This window comes from Caenorhabditis elegans, chromosome I (assembly GCF_000002985.6).
Source record: "Caenorhabditis elegans chromosome I".
Lineage (NCBI taxonomy): Eukaryota > Metazoa > Nematoda > Chromadorea > Rhabditida > Rhabditidae > Caenorhabditis > Caenorhabditis elegans.
The window spans coordinates 11,239,549-11,256,501 of record NC_003279.8 but is presented as its reverse complement, the minus strand read 5'-3'; the positions used below and the strand labels follow the sequence as shown (position 1 = coordinate 11,256,501).

At 40.5% G+C, this 16,953-nt stretch overlaps 6 protein-coding genes, 1 non-coding gene and 3 pseudogenes across 10 annotated transcripts; 4 read left to right on the top strand and 6 right to left on the bottom strand.

Moving 5' to 3' along the window:
- Positions 1-574: 574 nt before the first annotated feature.
- On the bottom strand, positions 575-3,246 carry scrm-6 (Phospholipid scramblase). The gene is made up of 5 exons (NM_060489.4): positions 3,218-3,246; positions 2,955-3,164; positions 1,404-1,763; positions 827-1,013; positions 575-752 (listed from the first exon to the last, which is right to left on the bottom strand). Exons 2-5 carry the CDS (start codon positions 3,150-3,152, stop codon positions 619-621), a joined length of 879 nt encoding a protein of 292 aa, NP_492890.2. The 5' UTR covers positions 3,153-3,164; positions 3,218-3,246; the 3' UTR covers positions 575-618.
- A 274-nt stretch (positions 3,247-3,520) lies between these two features.
- On the bottom strand, positions 3,521-4,264 carry F46A8.9 (annotated as a pseudogene). Its single transcript has 3 exons — positions 4,040-4,264; positions 3,709-3,987; positions 3,521-3,660 (listed from the first exon to the last, which is right to left on the bottom strand). Coding segments are annotated over exons 1-3 (644 nt in total).
- A 635-nt stretch (positions 4,265-4,899) lies between these two features.
- Positions 4,900-6,363, bottom strand: F46A8.1 (annotated as a pseudogene). The gene is made up of 7 exons: positions 6,089-6,363; positions 5,988-6,041; positions 5,610-5,849; positions 5,420-5,567; positions 5,270-5,370; positions 4,981-5,102; positions 4,900-4,933 (listed from the first exon to the last, which is right to left on the bottom strand). Coding segments are annotated over exons 1-7 (974 nt in total).
- Positions 6,364-6,483: 120 nt separating this feature from the next.
- On the bottom strand, positions 6,484-8,232 carry F46A8.11 (DUF7154 domain-containing protein; the record flags this gene model as incomplete). The annotated part of the gene is made up of 7 exons (NM_001264667.2): positions 6,484-6,689; positions 6,736-6,857; positions 7,400-7,485; positions 7,527-7,674; positions 7,729-7,968; positions 8,018-8,109; positions 8,154-8,232. The coding sequence occupies 7 exons, from the start codon at positions 8,230-8,232 to the stop codon at positions 6,656-6,658; spliced, it is 801 nt and encodes a 266-aa protein (NP_001251596.1). The 3' UTR covers positions 6,484-6,655.
- Positions 8,233-9,736: 1,504 nt separating this feature from the next.
- On the bottom strand, positions 9,737-10,679 carry F46A8.2 (annotated as a pseudogene). The gene is made up of 4 exons: positions 10,570-10,679; positions 10,414-10,507; positions 9,878-10,304; positions 9,737-9,831 (listed from the first exon to the last, which is right to left on the bottom strand). Coding segments are annotated over exons 1-4 (726 nt in total).
- An 819-nt stretch (positions 10,680-11,498) lies between these two features.
- Positions 11,499-12,666, top strand: F46A8.6 (uncharacterized protein; the record flags this gene model as incomplete). Its single annotated transcript, NM_060485.2, has 4 exons — positions 11,499-11,645; positions 11,694-11,930; positions 12,373-12,404; positions 12,456-12,666. 4 exons carry the CDS (start codon positions 11,499-11,501, stop codon positions 12,664-12,666), a joined length of 627 nt encoding a protein of 208 aa, NP_492886.2.
- On the bottom strand, positions 12,117-12,212 carry F46A8.12. Its single transcript, NR_050545.1, has one exon. It is a non-coding gene; the product is annotated as an Unclassified non-coding RNA F46A8.12 (non-coding RNA).
- A 311-nt stretch (positions 12,667-12,977) lies between the features above and the next one.
- On the top strand, positions 12,978-13,765 carry F46A8.3 (Galectin). The gene is made up of 2 exons (NM_060484.6): positions 12,978-13,428; positions 13,509-13,765. Exons 1-2 carry the CDS (start codon positions 12,982-12,984, stop codon positions 13,746-13,748), a joined length of 687 nt encoding a protein of 228 aa, NP_492885.1. The 5' UTR covers positions 12,978-12,981; the 3' UTR covers positions 13,749-13,765.
- A 766-nt stretch (positions 13,766-14,531) lies between these two features.
- Positions 14,532-15,277, top strand: F46A8.4 (Galectin; the record flags this gene model as incomplete). The annotated part of the gene is made up of 2 exons (NM_060483.1): positions 14,532-14,924; positions 15,005-15,277. The coding sequence occupies 2 exons, from the start codon at positions 14,532-14,534 to the stop codon at positions 15,275-15,277; spliced, it is 666 nt and encodes a 221-aa protein (NP_492884.1).
- Positions 15,278-16,023: 746 nt separating this feature from the next.
- On the top strand, positions 16,024-16,818 carry F46A8.5 (Galectin). The gene is made up of 2 exons (NM_060482.3): positions 16,024-16,442; positions 16,544-16,818. The coding sequence occupies exons 1-2, from the start codon at positions 16,029-16,031 to the stop codon at positions 16,784-16,786; spliced, it is 657 nt and encodes a 218-aa protein (NP_492883.1). The 5' UTR covers positions 16,024-16,028; the 3' UTR covers positions 16,787-16,818.
- The last annotated feature ends 135 nt before the right edge of the window (positions 16,819-16,953 follow it).

The window sequence follows — 16,953 nt, the reverse complement described above, 5'->3', positions numbered from 1 at the left end:
TGTGTAGGAATTTTGTTGATTTTTGATCTATACATGCAATTCACTAAATTCATTCAATATAATCTAAAAAAATCCGGATTCCGTGTCCCAGGCCTGTCTAGAGGCATGTCCCTCATTCCAAAAATTAGATTTTTTTTTCATTTTTAGATAACGCGCCTTTTCCGTCTAATAGTCCTGTACTTACGATTAAAAAACAATTGTATGGAATTTTCAGCGAAAAATGGTGGAAAAAACCTTCGGCTAAGCCTAAACCTAAGCCTACGCCTAAGCCTAAGCCTAAACTCAAGCCTAAGCCTAAGCCTAAGCCTTAGTCTTAGCCTTAGCCAAAGCCTAAGCTTAAGCCTAAGCCTATGCTTAAGCCTAAGCCCAGGGCTAAGCCTAAGCCTAAGTGTTTGCCTAAGCCTAAGCCTAAGCCTAAAAGTAAGCCTAACTTCTTTGAAAAATCGGTTTTACATAACATCTCAAAACGAAAAAAACTCAAATTTGAACTTTTCCGAAATATTTTTTCGGCGATAATTGTGTGGGTCGCCACCAAAACTACCGTATTCTCAATTTTCGTGGCGAGATCCTTAACTGAGCACAAAATGGTTTTCTTTGAGTAAACTTTAAAAAAGAGCTCTAATAGTATCCATAGCCACCATGTCCATATCCTCCACGTTGGTTGCCTCCGCGATTCTCGAAGAATGTGTAGTCGATGAGGAAGGTCGAGGAGATAAGCAGGATCTTGAGGATTGGTGGAAGATCCGGTGGGACTGAAAGACTATTTTACATGAGGAGAAGGCCTACACTCGGCCTATTTTGCAGGCCTATTAGTGATGCAACTCACAATGCACAATGTAGGTGTCCGCATCGGTGTACCACTCCTGCATGAACCCTGGGTAGAGACGAACAATTTCTCCGATTTTTGCGCCGTTGTAGGTCATGACCGGGAAGACTTGCGTGCCACCACAGCATGCACATCCTGGAGAACGGACCAGAAGCGGCTCGTTGCTCCCAGTGCCCACGAGATGGAACTGAAAATAATTTAATGTGAATGGTATTCTAATCTGCGAAACTAGTTTCGGACATGGTGCATCGACTATCATAGGCTAGGCTTACAGCTCTCTGTTGACTTAAATTTTATCAAAAGTTATCAATTATCAAAATACTAGGTACTAATTTTACTACACTTCTGTAGTTGAGAGCTTTTTGATATCTAGAAAAAGAGCCGAGATATGAGCTTCAACGCTAGTTTGGGACATGGTGCATCGACTCGTGGTGTCAAAGTTTCTCATTTCGGCTTGATCTACGTAGATCTACAAAAAATGCGGGAGTTGAGGTGCAGAGTTCTCAACTGAAATTGCATGGGCAAAAATTACCCCGCATTTTTTGTAGATCAAACCGTGATGCATCGACATACTTACATTATCATCACAACACTCTCTCTTCATCATTCCAATCCTCTGGCCCAAGAACTCAGTTGCCAGGAAGTCATCACAAGAGCAGCATGGCCGACTTCTGAAGCAATTCATCACAGGAGCCCCGAAAATATCCATGCACTGCATAGCAAAGTTGCGTTGGGATCCTTGATGTTGGCGAGCAAAGAAACTGGATCTCTCCATACAATAGAGCAGCGGACGGCAATACATATCGTGGACCACGTAGCGATTGGGGGTCTCAATTCCGGTGAAGATCTCGAGTGGTTCAAGGCATTGGACGATCATGAGGGAGGTGGTTTGAGCCAGGACGTCTAGTATGGTGTGAGGGGCGAGGTCCACGAATCCCTTGAATAATGTTGGTTTAGATTGCGGATTTTGAATTTCCCGCCAAAATATTTTTTTCTGAAAAGTCAAATTTCCCGCCAAAAAAATGCTCCAAAAATTTGATTTTCCCGCCAAACAAATTTCTCGCTAACATTTCTCACGATGGGTCCCGCCACGAATGGTAAAAAAAACGATGACGTCACACGGCAGGCCCCGCCCACAAACGGTGACGTCATATGTCCCAGTTTTTGGGTATGACGTCACAGAAAACCTAACAGACCAGAAATATAGTACACGAGCTTCTGACCTCCCTCGTAGCGTTTTTTGCGCTCCATCGACAATCGCCACGGACTACATGTGGGAAAATACGTGTATTCCACATCAAAGAACGCAACGAATGCAAATACGCAACGCGACACGCAACGCCACACGCAACGTGACACGCAACGCGACACGCAACGCGACACGCAACGCCACACGCAACGTGACACGCAACGCGACATGCAACGCGACACGCAACGCCACACGCAACGCGACACGCAACGCGACATGCAACGCGACACGCAACGCCACACGCAACGCGACACGCAACGCCACACGCAACGTGACACGCAACGCGACATGCAACGCGACACGCAACGCCACACGCAACGCGACACGCAACGCGACATGCAACGCGACACGCAACGCCACACGCAACGCGACACGCAACGCCACACGCAACGCGACATGCATCGCGACACGCAACGCGACACGCAACGCCACACGCAACGCGACACGCAACGCGGCACGCAACGCGACACGCAACGCGACACGCAACGCCACACGCAACGCTACACGCAACGCGACATGCAACGCGACACGCAACGCCACACGCAACGCGGCACGCAACGCGACACGCAACGCCACACGCAACGCGACACGCAACGCGACACGCAACGCGACACACAACGCGACACGCAACGCGACATGCAACGCGACACGCAACGCGACACGCAACGCGACATGCAACGCGACACGCAACGCGACACGCAACGCGACACACAAAGCGACACACAACGCAACACGCAACGCCACACGCAACGCCACACGCAACGCGACACGCAACGCCACACGCAACGCGACACGCAACGCGACACGCAACGCGACATGCAACGCGACACGCAACGCGGCACGCACTGCGTCCTAAATCTCCAATCGTCAGTAACTCACCGTCATCTGAATCGGCATCGCTGCGATCATATTCGGCACCTCCATTGGAGTATCCCGTGGCTGTGGAAGTCTCCCGCCGCCACGCATCATTCCAGCTTCCGCTCGGCTCCTCGGCGGCTCATCCTTCTGCCGCTCCTTTTCGGATTTCCCAGTTGAAGTCGCACAGCTGACTGGTTGCTCTCCGGGTTGTTTATTCATTTTTATTGGTTTCTGGAAAATTTGGAAGGTTTTGGGGTCCCAGAAGAAAGCGATAGAAAACTCACATTCGATGACGATGAACAATAGTAGGAATGGCTGATTATGCTGGGAGAAGATATTACGTGGGGGGGGGGGGGGGGGGTCACGTTTTGCAAAATTGAATTTTCATTCAGATTACAAAGCATTTTTTTTTTAAATAAAAATCAACTACTTCTTGGGATATAGGGGAAAAATCTAAGCACTTGTGCCCAAAAAAACAGAATCAACTTCTGAAAAAAAGTGAGCTTGTAATTACAGAAAAGCTATAAAACTGTGGAGAAAAAAACGAGTTTATTCTAGTCTGCGAGTAAAATGGGCTCATAAAAAGTTCAAAAGCTGCTATGCATTCCGCCATGCATCCCATGATGATGATGACGATCCTGGTTACGATCCTCGAAGTATGTGAAATCGATCAGGAAAACCGAAGTGACAAGCAGAAGCTTCAAGATTGGCGGCATGTCCATTGGAACTGAAATATTCCAAAATTCAGATTAAAAACTTCGATTTAAATGCTTACAGTGAACAATGTAAGTGTCCGCATCGGTGAACATCTCCTGCATGAATCCAGGGTAGAGGCGGACAATTTACGATTGTTTCCGTGGTACTGACGGGCAAAGACGTTTGATCTCTCCATACAATAGAGCAGAGGACGGCAGTACATGTCGTGGACCACGTAGCGATTCGGGGTTTCGAATCCGGTGAAGATCTCGAGTGGTTCGATGCATTGGACAACCATCAGGGAGTTGGTATGGGCGATTGCGCTGAGGATGTTGTTGGTGGCAAGTTGGACGAAGCCCTGGAAAGTCAAAATTTAGAGCGGTCACCATTAGCTAGACTCTTTGGCTTACAGTCATCTGAACCGGCATCGCTGCCACCTGGTTCGGAATGACCATTGGCGTGGATCTTGCCGCTGGGAGTCTCTTTCCACCACCTCCACCTCTTCCGAATCCTGCAGCCTTGGCATGTGGCTCGCCTTTCTTCGAATCGTCCTCCGGCTCGACCTCCTCAAGTGATTTGGCCGCAGACGTCAAGCTAAGCGATCTCAATGGTTGCTGTCCCGGTTGTTTTTTCATTTTCTGGAAAATTTAGCCGGTTTTTGAGGAAACTGAAAGTAATAAGAAAACTCACATATCAGAGTGCTGTCCACAATTCGAAAATGAATGAATTTCGATCGAAGGAAGGAATTGATTTTATTTGTGGTTTTGAAAATTGATTACGTGGTGAAAGGCAGAAAGGGCAGAAAGTTTATGTTCACGTTTAAAATTGTGTTATTTATTTATTTATTTATTCAGCCCGTGGATCCAAAAAAAAAATTTTAATTTCTTCCGAAACCTTCTCAAATTCACCACCGACCTGAATTTGCATCACAGAACAAAAACTAATAGATTTTCAATAGTTAAGCAGCTAAACTATATATTCGTTTCGTAGATCTTTACAGCATGAAACCCGACAACAGTACCTCCTGGCAATCAGCACAACAGATATGGAACTGGAAACCAGTACTTGCACAAGCAGTGATAATTTGTCAAGCGTTTGCTGAGTTTCAATGTTATCAACTAGGAGCATACGTAAATTCTTCCATGCAGGATGGTGTTGCAGAATTTTAATTTTTGCAAAATTATTGTGAAACAAATTTTATCAAACTCCCAGATAAGTAAGCTAATGAAATGTTCAAATATTTATTCAAATGAATTGCAAAACTTGGTATTTAGTCAGCATATGGTGACCAGTAGTCGAGATACCTGAAAGAAGTTATTTTTCCGATAAGCTAGCACTAACATTATATTACATGTAAGTGTATGCTCTAATCTGCATTTTGAATGGGGTATTGTCCGAGTATGAGTATTCCAAAGTCATATTGTAGATAGCAGCATTAAGAATATCACCACCTGTTCGAATTGTGCCATTTTTCTGAAATAGCTATTGTATTATTGAAACAGTTTCTAATCATGAGGTTATTACTCTCAAAAGTAGTATCCTCGAAATAAAAATTAGTTATCTAAAATTAGTGCGAGCAGTCTCCAGTTATCATAATATTGTAAGAAGCGGTATAGTATTAATACTTGGAAGAATTTCACCTCATAGTACTGGGATTCTGGATAACCATAGAAACCGCCATTAGAAGTTGAAGAAGCATTGTACTAAGAGAGGTGAAATGATTTGAATGTATCAATAGGGCCTAAATTTGTAATGCTAATATGTGATGATAAACAGCTCAGAATTTCTACCATGGTTCTGTACAGTAACTGCAAAGGCAGCTCCCTCGCGTTGAGTGTGGAATAGTGGAGGCAGTACAATAGAACCTTTTCCAGACACTACAGGGTTTACCGCGTAAAAAGCTATAGGTCGATTTAAGCCGTAAAAATCAATTGCAGACTGAAATAAATTAGTAGTGGAAAACGCTCTCTGAAACCTCACATTGTAGAATTGATCATCATTTCGAAAATCAGTCAGTCCATTTGTTTTAGATGAGAGGTCATAGAGGGTAAGTGGTTGGGATCCATCTGATGGAGTATTTGATGCAATTACATGAACTATTCCATGATGAGATCGAATTTTGGCTACTTGATTGGTAATTTCCACTTCATTTGGGTTTCGTTTCGAGAGAATCACAACTACAGATCCACAAACAGAGAATAGAGATTTGTCGTAAAAATTCTGAAATTGAAAAAAAAAATTTTTTCTATGTTTATTGAAGGCTAGGTTTGAATGCTTGAATGCGAAGTTACCAATTTTTTCTACGACGAATTACGGCGCTGCAGCAGCGCCTCCGCCGGAATCTTTTCTATGCTTTACCTCAACAATTTTCAACGAGTCACTACCAATTGAACTGCTGCCAAAACCAATTGTCTGAAAATTTCGAACAAAAACATCCCAACACATGTATAAACACTTACTGGTAATCATAACTGTAGTATATTTCTGCAGATTGGCTAGTGTCAAATTAAACGTTTGCAAATTTTGTTACATAGTAGTCCAAGTTTCCAAACAGGGTACTGGCCGATTCCGAAACAACACTGGCCTCCAAATCAATTGAATACGCAAATAAAAGTGTCTTCAGGTCAGTTGGTAGGCACTCAAGGGTTTCTGAAATATATAACTTAAACAATATAAACCTAAAGTCTTCCTGGAATATCTGTAAAATTATTTTAAATTTAAATTTTAGCTTCATATTTAATTTTAGAACTGGTTGAGTGCAACTGATTCTGTCTGAAAATGGGACTGCAAGGGAATTGAATAATATAAGAGTGGAGGAGCATTTCGAAGAAATGCAATGTCTTATCAAATAGGTACTTAGACTTTATAGCAATGTGATGCTTATGAAATAATACAAGAGACGGAAAAAAGGAAGTAAGGCGATGAAAATGTTTTATGTATTTCGGAACTGATAAGAAGTTGTTAAAATAATTCTTCGTATGCATGTATTTATTTATTGAAGTAAGTCGAATAGCGAAAGTTGATAATCAGTCAGCATATGGCGTCCAATAGTCAGTATCGCTGGAAATGTTATTTTTCAGATAAACTCTCTCAAATTGTATCTTACATCATCACGTATTGTCTAATCTGCATTTTGAATGGCGTATTGTCCGAGTATGAATATTCAAGGGTCATGTTGTAAATAGCCGCATCAAGAGTCAACCAATCATACTCAATCGTGCCATTTCTCTGAAATAATTTACTTTAAAAAAAAATTTTATTGTACGCAGTGGACTAACAAAAAAACCTAATAAAAATGGGAAGAAGGGATTGTATAAAATATTTATGAAAAAACAAAAAAAAGTATTAAAATGTGAGCGGCCTAGCATTTTGCCAGTTAAATTTTAAATGGGTCTCGTCGATTTTTCTGACAAAAATGTTGAATTTTAACGGATGTTCCCGTTTTTCTTTTGTTATGTATGTATATTCGTAAAGGTGGGGGCAGATAGCTCAGTCGGTAGTGGTGGCCGCTAGCAGTCTGGAGGTCACGAGTTCAAGTCCGGCCTCACCCCCTAGGTTCACCCAGCCTCTATTGGGAAGTGGAGCAATCCACGACTGGATTATCGGCCACAGTCCCCGGCTAGGACGTAGCTTAAATTACAGCCCAGAGGGATCACCACCAGGCAGTGTACCTGAATCCCAGATCCGCAGTGCATAGCACTTGAAGAACGGATCGTCCTTTAATCCTTTTTTTTTTAATTTTTTACATCTTCTTCGAAAAAAAACTGTACCAGATAATCTAGACCATAACCACCATTGGTAGACGATGAAGCGTTGTACCAGAAGAGGTCAAATGATTGGAGTGCATCAATTGTTCCTTAATTTATGCTTATAAAAAGATACGTTAAGAATGTATACCATGATTTTGAACAGTAACTGTGAGCTTGGCTTGGCTGCGATGAGCTTGGTATAGTGGAGGCAGTACAGTGGAGCCATTGCCGGATACTAATGGATTCACCGCGTAATTAACTATGGGATAGTTCAGCCCAGCAAAGGGTATGACAGACTGAAAAGAGTTTTGGATTGTTTTAATTTGAAAATAATCCATAAAAAGTCTCACCTCGTCAAATTCATCATCAATCCGGAAATCGGCTAGCCCATTTGTTTTTGATGAGAGGTCATAGAGGGTAAGTGGTTGGGATCCACCTGATGGAGTATTTGATGCAATTACATGAACCATTCCATGGTGAGATCGAACTTTAGCTATTAGTTTAGAAATATCATTCTCATCTGGGTTTCGCTTTGATAGTATTAGAACAATGGATCCGCAAGTGGAAAACTGAGTGCTATTGTAAAATTTCTGAACTTTTTTATATGTTTAATGTTATGTTCTGATCTATATCACATACCTCAACAATGTTCAACGAGTCACTACCAATTGAACTACTTCCGAATCCTAGGGAAGGATCGGGAAGGTGATCAAGAATCGATGTATTTAAATCTCTAATTTGATAACAATGAAAATTTACTTGTATAAAAACTTACTTGAGGCTATAATAGTAATCGATTTCTTCCTCTTGGTGGGTATCAAATCGAACGCGTGCAAACGTGTTATAGTTATCATCCTCTATGTAAATCTTCACGACATCAAATGTTGGTACAACTACACTTGGCTCCAAATCATTTGAATAAGCGAACAGGAATGTTTTGGGGTCACTTGGTATGCATTCAAGTGTTGCTGAAATACAAACTTTTAACTTAAGCACATGATTCCCCTAAAATATCTGTAAAATCATTTTAAATTCTATGATTGGTTGTGTGCAACTTGGTATATCTGAATTTGTATGAAATCATCTGAAATTAGGATTATATGGAGAATGAATAATAGATAAGTACTGAAGCAAGTTAGAGAAATGTATTGCCTTTATATGAGTGGGTGTTAAATAGTTTAAATAATACTGGACACAAGGAGAATGTGATAAGGCGATAAAACATTTGAGTTTCTCGGATTGATAAGAAATTGTGTATTAAGAAAAAATGCTTATAACCTTCTTAGTTTCAACGCTAATACTGAGTGTAAGACCAAATTCCGTGGGTGTGTTGAGCATCTGGAGCTCATCTGGAGCTATGTTTTGAAAAAAAATTATTGGACTGGTCTATGGGGTTTGATTTTTGAGATTGTATGAAAAAAGTAAGACAAAGGTTCAAAAAGTACGAGAATAAAAATTTGTATAAAAATGTGTTTTTAAAAATGTTATAGGATCAAGAGGTTCGGAATGTTCATATATTTGCTCAAATTAATTGCGAAATTTGGCATTTAGTCAGCAAATGGTGTCCAATTGTTTGTTTCGCTGTAATAGGTTATTTTCAATAAAAAAGGATTAAAGGAGTAAAGGACTAAAGGACGATCCGTTCTTCAAGTGCTATGCACTGCGGATCTGGGATTCAGGTACACTGCCTGGTGGTGATCCCTCTGGGCTGTAATTTAAGCCACGTCCTAGCCGGGGACTGTGGCCGATAATCCAGTCGTGGATTGCTCCACTTCCCAATAGAGGCTGGGTGAACCAAGGGGGTGAGGCCGGACTTGAACTCGTGACCTCCAGACTGCTAGCGGCCACCACTACCGACTGAGCTATCTGCCCCCCCCCCCCCCCACTGTCTTAAAACAATCTTACATAAAAGTGTATAATCTAATCTGATGTTTGATTGGGGTATTGTCAGAGTATGAGTACTCAAGTGTCATGTTGTAGATAACAGAATCGAGATCATCACCACCAAGGGTGTCAATGTCCCGTAAAAATTACAAAAACGGGACAACGGGATGTCCCGTTCCCGTGAAAATTTTAAAAACGGGACAACGGGACGTCCCGTTCCCGCGAAAACACCCAAAAAACGGGACAGCGGGACGTCCCGTTCCCGTGATAATTTTAAAAACGGGACAACGGGACGTCCCGTTCCCGTGAAAACACCCAAAAAACGGGACAACGGGACAAACGGGACACGGGACTTGACACCCTTGATCACCACTGCCTCCTCGAACTGTGCCATTTTTCTGAAACGTAAGTTTTCAGACTATCTGATTCATTGGAAATAAGCGGTAAAAAATGTTTAATTGTAAGAAATGTTACCTCAAAAGGGTAGTTATGCCCATAAAAACCACCATTTTTAGATGATGTAGCATTGTACCAAGAAAGGTAGAATGAATGGAATGTATCTATAGGACCTTAATTTGTAAGGTTGATGCATTAAAAACGAATTAGAATTAATACCAAGGTTCTGTACAGTGACTGAAAAGTCAGCTTTGCTGGGTTGAGGTTGGAATAGTGGAGGCAGTACAGTGGAGCCATTGCCGGACACAACTGGATTTACCGCGTAAAAGGATACAGGCCAAATTACCCCATCAATACAAATAAGAGACTGAAATTAATTATAAGTGGGGAACGAACTCTGAAATCTCACGTCGCAGAATTGATCATCGTTTCTAAAATCGGTTAATCCGTTTGTTTTAGATGATTCATTGAGGGTGAGTGGCTGGGATCCACCTGATGGATTATTTGATGCAATTACATAAACTATTCCATGATGGGATCGAATTTTAGCCACTAGATTGGTAATGTCCACCTCATTTGGGTTTTGTTTCGAGAGAATCACAACTACAGATCCACAAACAGAGAATGGAGAGTTGTCGTAAAATGTCTGAAAATTAATTTTTGCTATAGATTTCAGCACTAGTGTCAGTGTCGTTTGTAGTTTGAATTCTGTTAACTTCAGCACTTTGTCCATTATATAAGCATCTATCACATACCTCGACATTTTTCAACGAGTTACTTCCAACAGAACTGCTGCCATAGCTAAGGGAAGGATCAGGAAGGTGAGCATACACTGAAGTATTGAACTCTCTGAATAAAGCTTGTAATTTCATAAAAATTTTAATAAAAATTTTACTTGTATGAATACTAACTTTATGCTATTGTGGTAATTGATTTCTTCCTCTTGGCGGGTATCCAGTCGAACATTTGCAAACGTATTGAAAATAGACAGGTGAAGGGAGCCTTTCAGGTTATTAAACATGTCTTCCACTACGCTGACACTCAGATCGTTTGAATAAGCAAAAAATAGAGTTCTTGGGTCATTTGGTAAACATTGAGAGTTTTCTGAAATACAAACTTAACTTAACTAAACTTAACGATATCTCTGTGAAATGTAAATTAATATTTTGATATTAGTTTTATATTTATTTCGTGGATTGGTTGTGTGCAACTGTTTCTGTCTGAAATTGGGATTATTAGAGGAAATGAATAATAGAAGAGTGTTGAAGCAATTTGAAGAAATGTAATGTCTTATCAAAAAAGTTACTGAAACTTTATACCAGTGGTGTTTGCAGAATTAATATGAGAGACGGAGAAAGAAGGTAAGGCGATGAGAAATGCGATGATTAGAAATTTAGAAATAAGCATTTAAGGAGTTTGTTAAGGTAATTGAAAGGAAAAATCATAAAACTATATAAAATACCTAGAGTGAAAAAAAATTAAGCCTATAGGTATCCAGCCATTAAAATCATTGCGTCGCATCAATAGCTGGATACTTTTTCTTAACTATCAGGATTGCAATATCACATTTACTTTTAGTTCGAAACGTCAAAATTCATATATTATTGAAAAATTTAAAATTAAAATCAAATTAACAAATACTATTTTAAAAAATGTATTCCGTGACCAACCACGTGTCTATTTTTTTGTTGTTTACTTCAAATTTTCCAAATAAATCGATAATCAAAAAATCGAATCTATAATCAATTGTAATCATTTCCCAATAACACTACCTGCTTATTAAACAAATCAACTGATGGCGGAGTGTATCGATTCACTATTTATCTACAACATATTCATAATGATAACGGTAAGCTGCTACAAAAACTACAAAACTACAATTACTACAAACTACTTTCAGAGTGGAATCCTGGTCATGTGCTTTTGCAAGAAGAAGCCTCCTAAGAGCCAGTGTCCTGTGCGACCAATGACGATGTCGATGAGAGAGGTGACTCTAATTTTGTAGTTTGCAGCCTCTGAAACCGTATTTTTTCAGGCGCAGGTATCTGATGTGGGGCCGGACAGCACGCGGACAGCGATGGACAATCAGAAAAAGAGCAAGAAGAAGAAGAGCAAGGAGCCAGCCAAGAAGAAGAAGAAATCGGCGGATTCTTCGCAGAAGGTCTCGAAGAAGAAGAAGAAGTCGAGCAAATCGAAGAAGTCGGCGGAGAAGAAGAAGCCGGAGGTGGTGGCACCAATGGACCCGGATGTCAAGTCCACGCAGAGATCAGCGGTGAGTTTTTGGCCTTAGAATCTTAAGCCTAAGCCTAAGCCTAAGCCTGAGCCTAAGCCTAAACCTGAGCCTTAGCCTAAGACTAGGATTAGGCCTAAGCCAAAGGCTAAGCCTAAACCTACGCCAACGCCTAAGCCTAAGCCTCAGCCTCAGCCCAAGCCGGAGCCTAAGCCTACACCTAAGCTTTAGCCTAAGCCCAAGCCTGAGACTATGTCAAGGCTTTAGCCTAAGCCTAAGCCTCAGCCTCAGCCCAAGCCGGAGCCTAAGCCTAAGCCTAAGCATGAGCCTAAGCCTAACCCCAAGCCTAAGCCTAGGCATAAGCCTATGTTCAAGCCTAAGCCAAAGCCTAAGCTTCAGCCTAAGCCAAAGCCTAGCTTAACCCAAAAAAGTGAGCAAAAGCTGTTGTTCATTTACGATCTCTGCACCCAAATTTCATTTTCAGGAACGTAGTGAGCAGCCGGATCAAACGGCTCAGTGAGTTTTCCCAAAATCCTACAGAAAATCAAATTTCCCCCAAAATTTCAGAACAAAAACCGCCAAAAGCGGCAAAGATATGGCACCAGCCCAGACGCCTGCTCAGGATCGTAAGTTGTGTAGGAGACTACAAACTACAATCCGATTTTTCAGAAGGTCCCCTCCGATCCCAGCCTGTCGGGCTTCCAATGGCACCTGGTATCAAATCGATGGCGGCATTCTAGAATTGAACTTGATTAATGAAATAAGTGATTCTTTGTGAGGGCTACAAACTATGAACTTCAAGGCATTTAAGGCTATTTTCGGCCTATTCAAGATCATTTGAACAGGACAAAAAATTTTCTGAACTGTAATTTTTTAGTACTTAGTCAAATCAAAATTCAATAGTTACCGTATATAAATGGTCTAAAACAGTGTGTCCTATAAAATAGTCGAGTTTCTTTTAAACTTTAAAATGTTGACGTATAATAAAGCATTGCCGATATAACCGTCAAAAGTCACACATAAACTTTGAGACTGAAGTCGGCAAGCTATAAAACATGCTTCACTCCGCTGAATCTTCAAAAGTTCCTTTTCAATGAGGCTTGTTTTTCTACTCCTCACCTTTCTGGTGCTAGTTTCTGGGTATTTCTCTGACAATGACAGAAAAAAAGTTAAGAAAATATCTATTGTCCACTATGATTCAACATCCTCCAGTTCCTCTGAAGAACATCGTTATAGGCCACGTGGTGGGAAAAGGCCTAAGTTCGACGATGATTCCTCCGATGATTACAGTGGACGACGTGGTGGAGGGCGGCAAAGACCTCCAAGGCCTCCAAGGCCTGCACCAACACCTAAGCCTAGAGAAGACTGGATAACGATCAATGGACCATTTACAACCACTCTACCTATTCCTGGAGGATATTGGGATACTGGGAAGATCATGCGAATATACGGTATTCCTGGAAGCGGAAGATGGACCATCAATCTGGCCAAATCACAAACTTGGGTGTTCCATTTCGCGTGTGAACCTACCAAGGGACTTGTAAGTTTTGCTTTTGTAGGCTAGACGCCTCAGGCTTACGCCCCTCAGGCTTTGGTCCCTCTTCATTAATAGTTTTTTAGGTAGCCAGAACCCGACATACGAATGGAGCGTGGGAAGTCGGAGAGACATATAGTGAAAACCCATTTCAAGCTAACACCCAATTCAATGTTACTATGGTCAATCAGCCAACGCATATTGAGATTCATGTCAATGGTGCATTCTTTGTGAACTTTAATCATCGAGTTCCCAATCCATCCAGAGACTATCAAGGAATTGATTTCCAGTTTGTTGCTATCTCGAAAGTGGAGTTTTCACGATAATTTGAATAAAGAATTGTGTTGCATTTGATAGAGATTTGGATTATTTGATATGGAAGATGGTAGTTTGAAACTTTAAGCTTCAGGGTTTAGGGCCTTAAATCTCTCAAACTTATTGATGTTATAATAATATAATAAGTACGGTATAATATCCGGCTAACACAATAAACACGTCTATCAGACTCGTAGCCTTTTTTGAATCAGTAGAGCAACATCGGAAATTCTGAATTTCCACAAAACTGTGATTATCACAAAGTATGAGATTACCAAATGAGCTTTCAAAAAATGGATCTTGAGATTATTTATTAGAAGTATTATACATATATAATACCAAAAATATATATCAAAAATATATCAGAGGGAAATATTTAGAATTAAAGAATTAGTCAGATTAAAGAAAGGGAAAAGAAGTTGATAATATATCATCGAATTAAATCGATATTGAGGTTAGCGTGAATCATGTGAATAGGAAATGAAGGCTAAAATTTTGGTTTGAATCATAAGGATTAAAGTTCACATTCAATTGTGTACGATTTGACAAAAGCTTTAACTAAAAGAAGGTCTTAATGAGTTTAATACAAAATTTTTGCTAAAAGTTGGAGAATTATAAGAAGTATGTACAGACAAAAAAACATAGCTCTGTTTATTGATATCTGAAATTGCGTTCATCCAAAAAACGCTGGCAGTTAAAGAGAGAAGTATAATAAAACGCCGCTCGTAATCAAAAATACATAGAAGGTTATAAAACATGCTTCACTCCGCTGAATTTTCAAAAGTTCCTTTTCAATGAGGCTTTTACATGTTCTTCTGCTATTCACCTCTTTGGTAGTGGTTTCTGGAATTTTATTTGACAATGGTGGAAGATCCCATGGCTTTGGATCCTCCTCCTCTGATTCTTCCGAAGATTACAGTGGACGACGTGGTGGAGGGCGGCATAGGCCCCCAAGACCTCCACGGCCTCCACGGCCTTCAAGGCCCGTATCAACCCCTAAGCCAAGAGGCGACTGGATAACAATCAATGGACCTTTCACAACCACTCTACCTATTCCTGGAGGATATTGGGATACTGGGAAGATCATGCGAATATACGGTATTCCTGGAAGCGGAAGATGGACCATCAATCTGGTCAAATCAAAAACTTGGGTGTTCCATTTCGCGTCAGAACCTACCAAGGGACTTGTAAGTTTTGCTTTTGTAGGCTAGACGCCTCAGGCTTACGCCCCTCAGGCTTTGGTCCCTCTTCATTAATAGTTTTTTAGGTAGCCAGAACCCGATTTACGAATGGAGCGTGGGAAGTCGGAGAGACATATGGTGGAAACCCATTTCGAGCTGGTGCCCAGTTTAATGTTACTATGGTCAATCAGCCAACACATATCGAGATTCATGTCAATGGTGTATACTTTGTAAATTTCAAACATCGAGTTCCCAATCCATCCAGAGACTATCAAGGAATTGATTTCCATTTTCGTTTGTTTCTATCTCGAAAGTTGAGTTTTCACGATAATTTGAATAAAGAATTGTGTTGCATTTGATAGAGATTCGGATTATTTGATATGGAAGATGGTAGTTTGAAACTTTAAGCTTCAGGGTTTAAAGCCTTAAAAAACTGAAAAAAAGCAGGTGTTTTCATGGAACAAAGTTTAATAAGCTTAATAACTTCCACAAATTTTCCTACATTTTGCAATTTGTTGTTCTGTCACAAATTGATCAAGAAAAATTTTACAAAATATATTGAACATGATACTCAAATGTTTAAATTTGAGTATATTTTGAAATCCTATTTAAGTTAGTTGCGTAACATAGCAGTTTTTGTAACGTTCTTTAGAGTTGTGAAACTAATGTGAAAAAAACGAAATAATACTCGACTAATATTTATCATATAATAATTAGGCTTATTCAAGTCGTATAATTTTCCTTTCTTAACGGTTATATCGAGGGATTATCAAATTCTGAATTTCCACGAAAATGTCATTATCACGAAATTACTAAATGATTACTAAATGACCTTTACAGCTGAATAAACAATTTGTTGCGTTTTAATTAGGCGTAGGTTTTTGATGAGTTTAACACGAAATTTTTTATTGAATTTGTAGAAAAAAGTCTTGCTCATTGATTTCTGGCGTCCATCCAAAAACCGATGACAATTGAAAAGAGTAACATAAAAACGCCGCGCTCGCAATAAAAAATACGTGGTAGAGTTGCAAAAACCCCCTCATAATCTATAATCAACGAAACACTATAAAACATGCTTCACTCCGCCGAATCTTTAAAAGTTCCTTCTCGATGAGGCTTTTACATGTTCTTCTGCTATTCACCTTTTTGGTAGTGGCTTCTGGATTTGTACTCGGAACCGGTGGTGGAGGATTCTCCAGTTCCTCTGAAGAATATCGACATAGGCCACGTGGTGGGCGAGGGCCTAGGTACGACGATGGTTCCTCCGAAGATTACAGTGGAGGGCATCATAGACCACCAAGGCCTCCAAGGCCACCAAGGCCAACACCTAGGCCAGTAGAAAACATGGAGACTATTAATGGACCGTTTGGAAGCAATTCACGTATACCAATTCCTGGAGGATATTGGGATACAGGCAAGGTCCTCCGATTCTATGGTGTTCCTGGACAAGGAAGATGGTCCATTAACCTGGCCCAAGGAATCGTGTGGCTGTTTCGTTTTGCGTCACAGCCTGATCTGGGCCGTGTGAGTTTTTAACTTTTAAGAAATGTGGGCCCTCATGTTTAGGCCATGTTGCTTAAAAAACAGTCCTGGCCTCCTAATACCTATTTTTCTTCATTTTACAGGTTGTCCGAACCCGTCATCAAAATGGACAGTTCCTCCAGGGTGACACATATGGTGGAAACCCATTTCCTGCGGGTGCCAATTTCAATGTGACTATGATCAATCAACCATCGGCTATTGAGATTCATGTCAATCAGGTTTTCTTCACAAACTATAATCATCGAACTGGCAATCCATCGAGAGACTATCAATTCATCGATATCATCGAAAATGTCATTATCTCGAAAATTGAAATTACTAGATAACTTGTTTAGCTGAATGAAACCTTTGTTGTCAGTTTATTGAAATATTTGTAGTTTGTGGTTCAGAATAGTCCGATAAGCTAAAAAATAGCTTAATTAGCCAGTAAATACAAAGATTCAACTGTGGATTTATTAAAATTCCTATTAAAAAGATTAAAAACGATTCCTGC

What these genes read in the sequence shown, in the direction of transcription:
- F46A8.5 (NM_060482.3), top strand. Translation starts at nt 16,029, where the DNA reads ATGAGGCTTTTACATGTTCTTCTGCTATTCACCTTTTTGGTAGTGGCT. An exon ending in CACAGCCTGATCTGGGCCGT is followed by an intron (nt 16,443 to 16,543) that starts GTGAGTTTTTAA and finishes TTCATTTTACAG; the next exon opens with GTTGTCCGAACCCGTCATCA.
- F46A8.3 (NM_060484.6), top strand. Translation starts at nt 12,982, where the DNA reads ATGAGGCTTGTTTTTCTACTCCTCACCTTTCTGGTGCTAGTTTCTGGG. An exon ending in GTGAACCTACCAAGGGACTT is followed by an intron (nt 13,429 to 13,508) that starts GTAAGTTTTGCT and finishes ATAGTTTTTTAG; the next exon opens with GTAGCCAGAACCCGACATAC.
- scrm-6 (NM_060489.4), bottom strand. Translation starts at nt 3,152, where the DNA reads ATGAATAAACAACCCGGAGAGCAACCAGTCAGCTGTGCGACTTCAACT. An exon ending in CGATGCCGATTCAGATGACG is followed by an intron (nt 1,764 to 2,954) that starts GTGAGTTACTGA and finishes ACATTATTCAAG; the next exon opens with GGATTCGTGGACCTCGCCCC. An exon ending in GAGAGTGTTGTGATGATAAT is followed by an intron (nt 1,014 to 1,403) that starts GTAAGTATGTCG and finishes AATTATTTTCAG; the next exon opens with TTCCATCTCGTGGGCACTGG.